This window comes from Podarcis raffonei, chromosome 7 (genome assembly GCF_027172205.1).
Source record: "Podarcis raffonei isolate rPodRaf1 chromosome 7, rPodRaf1.pri, whole genome shotgun sequence".
Taxonomy (NCBI): Eukaryota; Metazoa; Chordata; class Lepidosauria; order Squamata; family Lacertidae; genus Podarcis; species Podarcis raffonei.
The window spans coordinates 20,972,042-20,984,474 of NC_070608.1; the positions used below are offsets into that span (position 1 = coordinate 20,972,042).

At 41.5% G+C, this 12,433-nt stretch overlaps 1 protein-coding gene across 6 annotated transcripts in view; it reads left to right on the top strand.

The window, feature by feature from the left end:
* The window catches only part of LOC128417149 (nardilysin-like), a 40,979-nt gene that overhangs the window by 21,770 nt on the left and 6,776 nt on the right, over positions 1-12,433 (top strand). For all 6 annotated transcript variants that reach the window (XR_008331384.1, XM_053395443.1, XM_053395444.1 and 3 more), the window contains exons 18-27: positions 945-1,064; positions 2,275-2,326; positions 3,299-3,449; positions 4,366-4,493; positions 5,079-5,241; positions 5,428-5,459; positions 6,588-6,726; positions 8,032-8,079; positions 9,640-9,692; positions 10,954-11,037. Coding sequence is in view for 5 of the 6 variants with exons in the window: in XM_053395443.1 (XP_053251418.1) it covers positions 945-1,064; positions 2,275-2,326; positions 3,299-3,449; positions 4,366-4,493; positions 5,079-5,241; positions 5,428-5,459; positions 6,588-6,726; positions 8,032-8,079; positions 9,640-9,692; positions 10,954-11,037 (970 nt within the window). In the remaining variant the exon portion in view is untranslated. The remainder of the gene's footprint in view (positions 1-944; positions 1,065-2,274; positions 2,327-3,298; positions 3,450-4,365; positions 4,494-5,078; positions 5,242-5,427; positions 5,460-6,587; positions 6,727-8,031; positions 8,080-9,639; positions 9,693-10,953; positions 11,038-12,433) is intronic.

The following is a 12,433-nucleotide window of genomic DNA, read 5'->3' on the forward strand; positions in this document are numbered from 1 at the left end:
TGTGTTTTCAGCCATGTTCATCCAGTCATTAGTTGTAGCCTCAATAATGGACTTGTATGGACTTCCATAGGGACATGGGTGTGGCGCTGTGGGTTAAACCAGAGCCTAGGACTTGCTGATCAGAAGGTTGGCAGTTCAAATCCCCGTGACAGGGTGAGCTCCCGTTGCCCTGTCCCTGCTCCTGCCAACCTAGCAGTTCAAAAGCACATCAAAGTGCAAGTAGATAAATAGGTACCACTCCGGCGGGAAGGTAAACGGTGTTTCCGTGAGCTGCTCTGGTTCGCCAGAAGTGGCTTAGTCATGCTGGCCACATGACCTGGAAGCTGTACACTGGCTCCCTTGGCCAATAAAGCGAGATGAGCACCATAACCCCAGAGTCGGTCATGACTGGACCTAATGGTCAGAGGTCCCTTTACCTTTACCTATGGACTTCCATGGATCAGTCACAGCTGAAAGAACTCATATCACCAAAGGTCAGTCCAAACACAATACATTTCAAATTCACACCTTTGGCTAAGGGTCATTGAGTGCATGCTTGTAGGAACAGTTGTTGTGGCGATGCAGAGCTGCCCTCCAGCATTGCTGCAGGATGGTGGTGAGGTTGGTGCTGCAAGGATGCTCCATCAGAGTCATTCAGAAGTCTCCTTGCTTGAAGATTGTCCTCCACAGGTTGGAGAATAATGAGAACAGTGACAGGAGGTGGAACTGACACGGTGGTTCTCACTGCCTCCCTCATGTCTTTGTTTAACTTCCAATGATCATGAACAAAAGCCAGATACTTATTGTTACAAGGGTGGACCAGTGCTTTATGTCTCTGAACATCTTCAAAGGCAGGTGTAACAAGCACATATGCAGCAGTAACATAAGAAACTACCTTTACATCCAAGTGTTATGGATGAATGGTGTTCACATTTAGCAATCTGTTATTGTATCTCCCATGCTAGCTACAGATTTCACTGTGAAGAAATCAACCGAGCACAAAACAGAATATCCACACAAAATATTGGATACCAAACAAGGTTGTCTGTGGTACAAGAAAGACAATAAATTTAGTGTCCCGAAAGGTAAAACTCAATATATTGCATTTATAAAATGGGTACAACCAAGGCGTGTGGTGTGCACACATTTACAAGTTTGGGAGAGGACTAGCTAAATATCGCTAGAAAACTTCAAATTTGTTTACTGTTAAATGCAATCAGCACTCTGGAGAGTTCTTATCATTCAAAGCTTCTTACCAATGTACCCATTGGGGAAACTGACAAGAAAGGGGTTTAAAAGGAGTGCTTCACAAGAAGCTAACAAAAAGTGAAGCTGAATTTGGTGTCTGTCCTCCTGCACAGTTGATGTGAGGTTGACTTGAGGATACACTTGCTAGTTGACCCAGGTCCAGCATACAGCTAACATGGTACACGAGGGTTCAGTTCTGAGGGTCCACTTGTAAACACAAAAATGCATAAATCCAGGAACTGCCCCCCACCTGCAAGATGGAGGTCTGCTTGCCCAGCTTTGGGAAGGAAACAGGAGGACTCAAGAGCCCTCACACCACCTCCTCAAAGCTAGGTAAGCTCCGATTGCAGCTTTGCGTGGTGGGGAGAGGGAAGGGATAAAGAAATTGCGAGGAGAATCTCCTATTTGTAGTTATCGCTTCCACTCACAGAGTCTCTGAACTTTGGACCCTTTCAGTAGCCAAACATCTCTGCACCTTTCATAGGGATAGAGTAGCCCTCAGAACTGGCCCCTCCTTCATTCCTAAGGTAGCGTCCTGTTTTCACATGCAACCGGAATTGGTATTTCCTACCTTTTGTCCAAATCCCTCTCACTCTCTAGAGAAAGCTCTGCACTCCCTTGATGTCTGGCTGGACCTGAAGGACTACATTGCCAGGGCAAAGCTGTTTAGGTGCATGGCCGCCTCCTGTGTCTCCTTTCTCCCTACCCCATTACCCAAATGTGTTGTCCTGCACACTGTCCAGTTGGAGACTGTCCAGTGGATGTACATTTAGAATAGTGCTAATCACCACTTATTACCAAAACTTGGTGCTGATAGAAATTGTGCCCAAAGATGGCCACTGAAAAACAAAGAGGGTGTCATCAGCCTGCTCACTGGAGCACCAAAATGTGCAGGAATTGCATTTTTTTAAAGTACAACAGCCCAGAGGGGCAGAGGCAAAAAGTCTGAGGACTGTGTATTCCCCCCCCTCCTCCTGACTAAATCTCCTCGTTCATGAAATTTTGATTCTTCTGTTTTTCTCTGTTTCCCTTCTCCCTCCTGCCCAGCATTTATTTGTTTTTATCTGGTGACTCCAGTGATACAACAGTCTGCATTAAAGTAAGTAGTGATATATAATATATTACATTAATTTAACTGGGAGATAGGAGGACATTTCTATTCAGATTACTTTCCATTTTTCCTAATTTGCTGTTGCCTGGATTGTATAAAGTGGCAAGTCGATATTATGGTGTTCAACGTTTGTTTGTCTGCTTTTCTAGACACAGGATGTAGTGGAAAGTATCTGTGGCTTCTGAACATGGCTGGATTTGACCCTTTTGCTTCATAACAGCTTGTAGTTCCTACTATGAGAAGGCATCATCTAGGGAACTCTCATTAGGCTCTCATTTCCACCTCCTACAATTAACTCTCATTTCACAGCAATGTCCTTAGCCTGAAAAAGTCAAAGACCAAAAATAAAGGAAAATAGAACAAGCCTCCTTTGACACTTTCTCCCTATTGTGATGAGTAATGTACATTAAGAAACTCTGAATACTGGAAAATATATCTAGATGGAATATAATAATACAATAGTTTACCCACAATACAATACAATAGGTGCCTTTTATAATAGTGGTATATTATAACATGCTATGATTGATAGAGTGAGATTTTTTGAGTTTTATATGTGTGTGTGTTTATATTACTATTACTATTACTATTACTATTACTATTACTATTACTATTAATTGAATTTATATACTGCCCTATACCCATAGGTCTCAGGGCAGTTAATGCATGAATATATTGTATAGTCTTTACATATCTTTTCATAATTAAAAAAGAGCAACCGTCAAATGATGCCTTTTATGAAAATCCACAGAAATTAATGGCATCTGCCTTTATATGATTGCTATCTTGATATTACAGTTGTTTCAAGAACATATAAAGAGGATTTTTCATTGTTCGAAACTTTATCCTTCCTAAGTGATAAGATTGTACTAACACCCACTTTCATGTGTAGCCTGTGAATTACTTGAACTCCTTTGAGTCCACTGTTTTAAACATTTCCGCTTATTCTTCTCCACCCAGTATGGTGCTTTTTGATACTTTTGTAAGCACACTTTCCCACAACCTTGCTGAACCAGCATATCAAGCAGATGTTGCTCAGATGGAATACAAAATCATAGCCAAAGAACATGGTCTGGTCATTCGAGTGAAAGGCTTTAACCATAAACTACCTGTGAGTAGTCCATATATTTTAGTCAATTTAATCTGTGTCGGCCCCAGTGAACATGAACATGGTAATGTCATCATCATATTGGGCAGCTTAAATAAGGTGAAAGAATAAGGAGTCCTTCCTGTGGTCCTTATGGTATCATATCTATTCTATGTCTGAGGTTGAAGGATTGTTTGTGATGTTGGTCCAGAGAGCCAGAACAGGGATGTTGTTAGTGTAGCATCTATCCAGCTGTGCTACAGTCTCCCAAACTAAGCTGGTGGTGGTCCTCTTAGATGTGGTGTTGGAGAACCCTTTCATTGTGGTGTTAGGGGACTTCAGTATTCACGTCAAGGCTGCCTCAAATGGGCCACCTCTGGATTTCAGGGCCTCCATGACAGCCATGGGGCCTTTCTCAGTATATCAGTGGTCCCACACACACACATGCATGGATGCATCCTTGACCTGGTCTTTGCCACAGAACTGATTGGTAATACTCCACTGATTGGAGGGGGCATCACTGTACATCCATTGCCATTGGCCATCCATTCCCTCTTGACATTTGAGCTGAATGTAGCTACTCCACTCTTCAGAACGGCGTACAGCTTTTAGCAATAAAGATTCATTCACTCCACTGTTCAAGGCTGGGAGATCCATTAAGAGGTTCTGCCCTCAGAGATGGATGAGATCTGATAGGTTCCTGGATGATCTGGGGAGTTTCTGTCTGACATGACTGGTCCTTCTGTTGAAGGTTTTGTCTGACTATAGAATAGTGAGATGCGCATAGCCAATGACACAACATGAGGTGTCTGTTAGGTTACAACTGTGTGCCCACTTACCTGAAGACAATCCCCACAGAACTAGCATGTCTTACTTCTGAGTAAACGTTCATGTACCATGTATCTCTTCATTTGGTCAAATTTCCCTTTTTTCTTTGCAGTTGCTCTTTCAACTGATCATTGATCACTTGTCTAACCTCAGTGTCTCGCCTTCAGCTTTCCAGATGATAATTGAACAGCTAAAAAAGACATATTTTAACAATCTCCTCAAAACAGATTCGCTGGCAAAGTGAGTGTCTGCAGGGAGACTACATAGAAAGGCTCAGTGGTAGAAAATCGTCTTTGCTAAAGAAACTTTCACATATAGCCAAGAATAAGTCTAAGATCAGATTGATATGAGCCTTGTGTTGATTTTCCACTTGCAAGAATCAAAATGATTGCCAAGCATTAAATGACTGCTCATGTCACCATTTTTTAATGGTGCAGGATCTCACGAGGAGTTGTGAGAAACAGGAAGGCTCTACCTACCCTGCCATCCCAGAGCTGCCACACTGCCAGGCACAGGTTCCCATGGCCATCTAACAAAGAAGGGAGTGATGAAAACATGTCCTTTAGCCATGGCAATTGGGTTTGATGGGACTTGGGAGACCAACTACATATGAAGGGCCACAGGTTCCTCATTGCTGTCTTGGGAGTGTGGGGAGGCTACACAGCAAAATTATATCACCAATTCCTCTTGCATTTGTTATTTTGATATATTTTAGTTAGCTGCGGCTGCATTTCCAATTATTCTGAGTGTTGCCATTTTAGGGGTACTAAATGCCCAAGATGGTGAAAAAATAAATTAACGTACATTTACTGATGCATCTTACAGAGATCTTCGACTCTCTATTCTGGAGCATGGCAGGTGGTCTTTAGCAGAAAAATATCAAACTATTAGTAGTGGCATTACCATAGAAGATCTACAAGCATTTGTGACAGCTTTCAAATCAAAACTGTGGGTAGAGGGACTTGTCCAAGGAAACTTTATGAGCAATGTGAGTATAGAGTTGGACAGTTGAAATTTGGGTTCTGCCTGCAATGGAAGCAAACAAAATAGACATAGTTGTTGAACACTAAATATGACTTCCATGAATGCAAAAATGCCTTGTTCCATTTATATTGTGTTTATAAATAGCCCCATTCATTTCAATAATGTTTGATCTTTTACCCTTATGTCCTAGGAAGCAAAGGACTTTATGAATTATATTTCTGGGTGAGTATCCTGGTTTGATTCTTACTATTAAGAAATATGCATAAGGTTCTGAGAGAGGGAAGAGTGATGCATTTGGTGAGGTTTCTTTGTTTTGAAAACCCAGTTTATTATTAAATGAAAACTGCATTTCGATGAACATTGCTGAATGCTGTAAAATGTTTATTAACATCCATCCTTGATTTTCCTCCTAATTTTTTAAAAGAATGAAATACATTGTCATGGTTTGGATGTAACAATAAACCACGTTTTAGCATTACAAAGATGAGCTGCAGTAGACGTCCGGCTCTCAGGCTTCTCATTCTTCAGTGAGGCCATGAGAAGAAAATTGGAGGGTCCCTCTCCTGTTTTAGATTAACTACATCCAATTGTTACATCTCAAATGTAAGCAATGATTACTCTTAAATAGAATTTGTTCAAACAAACCAACTTCTTAAAGTACAAAATGAAATCGGGCTTTTTTCAAAAAACCACAGTGATATTAACCACAGTTTGTCAGGTTTGGATCGCACAGGAAGTTGTGATTAAATTTTTTTTTAAGTGGGGGAGCAGAAGTTTCACAGTCATGCTTGAGTCATTTGTCCTCAAATCATACAATACTTGCTACTCATTTAATATTGGTCATCCTATTCCACTCTCACACATCTGCCAATACACATGCATCATACGTTCCTCTTACTAAGAAGTAGCCTCAGACATTTCAACACACATAAGTTGTACTCCACAAACAAACAAACAAAATTTGAACAGAGACACTCTTATTGCCATCCCATCAGGGTTGTGTCTCAACAGTGCTGGTCTCCAAACATCTAAGTAACTCTTTGTAGTAGTCAAGCCTAGCTGTTACCAGAGTATTGGTAATTTATATTTGGTGCAAGTTTGCTGAAGTTCAAGTAACTGTGCCCAGGTCAGGAGGAGATAAAGGTCAGAAGGCAAACACTGGCTATTCATGGGAGCAGTCTATCACTTCAGGGTACACCTAAGGCTAAGTACTGGTGTGCATCGTATAGGTAGAAAGTACAAGTGTGAATATGAACATATCTGTGATGATTACTTCCTTCACAAATATGTTCATATGATGAAGATGAGAAACGGTGGCTCCTCTTTCATTTTGCCCCTCTCTCTTTTCAGAAAATTACAGTTTGTTCCTCTCATCCACCCATGCCCTATTCAGTTCCGGGTGATAGAACTGCCAAACACTCACATTCTGTGCAAAGTGAAATCCCTTCATGCAGGCGATCCAAACTCTGATGTGACAGTCTACTATCAGGTATTGTAGACTCTGACCTATTACAGTGCATCCTGAGTGCTACTACTGAGAAGTAAGCTCCATTGAGTTCCATGGGACTTACTCCCCAGAAACTGTTAAAGGATTGCTGCCTTTATGTTGGGTTTTGTATTCATTAGGGATGGTGGGGAATTCTGACTGGGAAAAGGATCAGAAATTGCTGATGTTTGCTTATTTGTCCTATGTCCAGAATGGAAACCAGTCCAGCAAATAGGATCAATATTCACTTTCATAATTGATTCCATTTTCTCCCCATTTGCATTATGTTTCTGTTGCATTTAAATACTGCCCCCATCATTTGCATATCTCCTTTGGGGCTCTGTCTGAGCTGTGGGGTTCTGAAGTCCAGCCCCACTATTTGCTATTCTGAAACATAGCAGTGCCCAGCTAGACTTTGGGGCAGGGGGAGCAGCATATGGCCACCATACTAATTTCAGGGATGTGGGAATACAAGGAGAATGGGGTAAGAAAAGGTGAGAGAGGGGGTGGCAGAAAAAGAAAAAAGGGTAGCAGAAAGAGAATGGGCTGCCCCATCCATTTTTACTCTGGTCTCACCCACTACCAGGATGCAGCCCTGACCCCCACCCACTGATTAGCCCTGAAGGATTAACCCCCACCCTCTGACCTAGATAATTGCTATTTAACCCACATTCTCTTGCCTAAAGGCAAGAAAATTAAAGGAGATGGTTTAGCCAATGAATTTCAATCCTATTCCTTTCACATCAATCTAAGGTGGGGGTGACTAGTTGCCCCTCGCATAATTTCAAGAAGTGGGGCTGGCACTGCCAGGCACCTCTGCTCCTTCAAATTCTCACCCCACACCAAATTGTGTCCTAACAGGCATTCATGCCATAGCAAATCCATGGAGAATGTTCCAAGAAAGTAATTGTCAAGCTCTGTTTCTAGGAAACGTGGGTTTCTAGGAAAAGAGGCCCAGATACTTGACAGGATTTTTCATTGAGGAGAATGTCATGACAAAGAAGCTTCTATGAAAAATAGATTGTCAGCCACGAGCAGCTGTCCCCCAGAATGCATTCAAAACCACACAGTTTGTGTGGGACAAAAGTCAAGTTCAGCTAGGTTGACTGGCAACTTTGTGTGACAGGACTGCTTTAGCAAAAACGGGGGGGGGGCGTGTATGGTAAGGCTCCCTAAAGACAGGAAGTTAGAAAACTACTCATATTCTTCACTATTAAGAGACTTGAATGGAGCTCTCAGGTTCATAGAGAAATCACAGACCAGTTAATGACTCTGTTTCATTTTCTCTTTCTCTCTCTCTTGCTTAAGACTGGTGCAAAGAATTTAAAAGAATACTCCCTCACAGAACTGCTTGTGGTAAGCTTTTCTTAATGTGTATCCTCAGGTTTTCAGTGTATCCTTTGAAAGTGTGAAATAAATGCAAAACAAAAAGGTGTATCATTCATATTGGTCATTGACGGACCTTGCCCACTGCACATTGGAATGCCCATTTTCTTCTTCCCCAGAATGCTGTCCAGTTGCTGATTATGTAAACACAATGTCCAAGGTTCAGGAACAAGCTAATGTAAAGTGCAGTTTGTTCAGTAGGTCTGTTGAATTAGCAACATGGCAATGGGAGTTTGTGTTTAGTGGTAAGAAAAGAGGGATGTAATGTAAGGGAACCTAGTTGCATCTTATGTGTTCCAGTTCTCCAGAGTCTGGATCATCTCCAGTCTAGGTTTTACACTAAGTTCACAAACTCTAGAGACTAGATCTGGAGTCAGTTGCAAAATAATAATAATAATAATAATAATAATAATAATAATAATAATAATAATAATAATACTGGTATGGTGCTGTGGGTTAAACCACAGAGCCTAGGACTTGCCTGCCGATCAGAAGGTCGGCGGTTCAAATCCCACAACAAGGTGAGCTCCTGTTGCTTGGTCCCTGCTCCTGCCAACCTAGCAGTTAGAAAGCACGTCAAAGTGCAAGTAGATAAATAGGTACCGCTCGGGCGGGAAGGTAAACGGCGTTTCTGTATGCTGTTCTGGTTCGCCAGAAGCAGCTTAGTCATGCTGGCCACATGATCCGGAAGCTGTACGCCGGCTCCCTCGGCCAATAAAGCGAGATGAGCGCGCAACCCCAGAGTAGTCCACGACTGGACCTAATGGTCAGGGGTCCCTTTACCTTTACCTTTACCTTTACTTTTCACTTTTCTCATGTTTAATGTGTATTAAGAGTTTGTTCTCAGTGAAGTGGTTTGTTCACCATCTTTTGTGGTTTGGACACCATCCTACAAAATACCATGTAGATGTTTGCCACAATAATCCAAGCCCTGATGGGATCCAGGGTATGGTAGCCCCTACAACAGCTCCCCAGTTGAAGTCTTCCCTCCCTTCCCTTTTCCTTTATTGTACTTCACTGGGCTGCAGCATCATATGGCTGCCAAAAAGCAGGCGTGGCATAAAATATTGTGTGAACTCCTTGATGATGGAATCATTTCTTTTTAAATGGACCCTATTATACTCTCAAATGATGAGTGTCAGCCAAGGTAAGTTTTAAAAACCTGGTAACTTTTTAAGGGGGGGGGGAAATAATCACACGTGCAGAAGTTTATTGTTTCTTGCATTTTGAATACAGTGGTACCTCGGGTTACATACGCTTCAGGTTACATATGCTTCAGGTTACAGACTCCGCTAACCCATAAATAGTGCTTCAGGTTAAGAACTTTGCTTCAGGATGAGAACAGAAATCGTGCTTTGGCGGCGCGGCAGCAGCAGGAGGCCCCATTAGCTAAAGTGGTGCTTCAGGTTAAGAACAGTTTCAGGTTAAGTACGGACCTCCAGAACGAATTAAGTACTTAACCTGAGGTACCACTGTATTTGTTTCTTGGGTCAAAGAAAATATCCCTGCAAATGTCATGTTCCGTTTCAGATGCATATGGAGGAGCCATGCTTTGACTTCTTGCGGACAAAGAATACCCTGGGGTGAGTTTGCCATCTGAAGAAAGGCTTTGCAGTAAATATCGCTTCATATACAAGAATTTCAGAGTACTTGATTTCTCTGAGTTCTTCCTGCTATTTAATAATAGATAGGAACATGGAATGTGCTTAAGTCAGGGTCACCAAATTCTGTATTCTTGGAGGCCCCCTCATTCACCAGTCCAGACATGTCATAGGGAAGGGGGACAGTCAAAAATTCAAAACTCAGAGATGTTCAGGCTCTGTAATACAGCTGGTATCCCCTAACCCAGGGGTGGTTAATGTGGTATCCAGCACATATTGTTGGACCCTAATTTCCATCAGCCCCAGGGATGATGGGAGTTGCAGTCCAGCCCCAGGGAGTTTGAGATGACCCTATCATTCTATTATTCCAGCAATAAAGTTTTTACAGATATACGCCATGTGCGCTTGTAAAGTCACTAATGAAGTGTAAATGAGCTTGCAAGAAAAGAAGCCCCAAATAAGAAAATCAGCAGTGGCCCTTTCCAAAATGCACATTAGGCAACAGTACAAGAAGACTTGGATGATATTGCATCCAAAAGCTCTGTGAGTAATGTCCTAGTCATTATCAGAGTAAACCCACTGAAATTTATGGAATAAAGTTACTCTAAATATGAGTAATTCTGGATATCATCTTCCAATGGATGACTCTGAGAGCTAACCCTTTATTACATCTATTTCAAATCTGGTATTAAAGAAATAGTAGGGGCAGGAGGAAGTTAAATAAAGATGCTTCAGGGGTCAACTCCAGCCCACTCTAGGTTTTGTCTGCATGCGAAATTTCTCATGATCCCATTACCAAGAACCAGGGACCAAAACCTTTCAAGTCCTGCCTCTCCAGCTGTTCAGTAATTTCAGTTTCGGTGCAGACACAATGCAAACACAAGATCCCCAAAACAGTTTAATATATGATGCCATGCTGTAGTCACAAATGTCACAACTGTTACGGTAAGGCATACAGAATTAGCCTGAAAAAAAGTACAACATAGTTAGAACAAATCTTGAAATGTGCCTTCCATTTAGGCAGCTGGCACATTGAAAGGCAGTAATGAAATCACTGGTTTAAAGCACTAATTCTAATGATGCAATCTGAACCATCTACCAAGTATTGCTTCCATGCACTTTAATTGAGCATGTGGGAGAACCAGTTTTGATGGATAGCTCCCATATACTAGTTAGTACTTGTTAATGATCAGAATAAAATGACTTGTGCTTGTGGAATGTTATTCTTTTCCTTTGATTTAAGCTACCATGTCTACCCTTCCACAAGAAACACATCTGGGATCCTGGGTTTCTCTGTTACCGTAACAACACAGGCAACCAAATATAAGTAAGTCGCCTATTAATATTTTTTCAAGAGCAGTTAAATTTAATATTATTGTTTCCATCCTAGGGCTCTGCATAGGCTTGCACTTTTCCAAAACAGCTATGACATGTTTAGAGTATAAACTGCAGCCAAGGTGCATTGTATGTCCCATAATTCCCCATTAATAATGTTCCTACTGCTCTCTTCCAAAGCGCTTGAGAATCTTAGTGTCTTTTGCAAGATGCATTTGCTTATGTATACATTATGTGTTTCCTTGTATAAGCTTTTCTACATGAATTGTCTGTGGCCTGGAGGCAGGTACAATTAATCACGCTAAAAACTAAAGGACAATGAGTTTGGCCATGATATCTCAAGATTCAGCTGGCTGTGCCTATGCCAAAAAAATGGACAATGTCACAACAAAGTGACATTTAGGTCCACCATCTTGATTCAAACTGGTGGTGAGCACCCAAACATCAACAACAAACACCACTTCAGGAGTCCTTGTGACAAGCTTGGTGATGATATCTTGAGAGGTTGCCCAACCTATAGAAAACAAACAGACACGCAAACCATATTTCAAGACGGATAGAATGAAAACATCCTGGCTTGTTTGTTCAGATAGGTGAAGGGAACAGTGAAATGGCTGCATGAGGGGACATCAGACTCATATGTATCTTGGCTTATAAGTTCTGGTGTTATTGGTCCAACGCAGCCATTGTGGTTAACGTAAGTCCAATTGCCTGAATAGCACATCGGACTTTAGCCGGATTGGGAGCTGTCTAATAAAGGTAGACATTATAGGACTATATAGTTCATAAAAACCTTTATTTAATATGTTGCTTTGAAACAAATGTAGAAGAGCTCAGACTTAATGGTGGGGAATTAATGAGCAAATGTTGCCTCCCCTACCTCCAGTGGAAGCAGCCTTCCATGGCATAGAAGGATCTTGAAAGGCAAAGTCTGAATCTAACCTAAAGGACCCATTGTTTTTCAAGCAACAAAGCTAGAAAAACAAAATCCTGGATTCCACAACCCCCCTGCTTGATTGCCTGTCCTGGTCTTATTGCAGCGTGTTAAAAACAAAGTTTCAGTTTCCAAATGTGTACAGCTGTCACCCCCAGAATTTAAAACACCTGTTTCTTCTATGTGCTGTAAATATGATTCTTAGATTTTAAAGTCTCAATTGAGTAGTTGTCATAATTAATCAATTAGCTGAACCAAGATCACCAGCCAGCACTGTTGCTTTCTTTCTTTTTTTATGAAGCTCTTGCCTGTGAAAATATGCTCATTGCTGGTAATATAAAGAACCTGAGAATGTTTATATTCGGGCAGTGCGTTTGAGATGAATCTTCAAGCAACAAATGAGTTCCCTATTGTTTGCTTGAGAGAAACTGTTATCTTAATTAAGCAGCTGTAA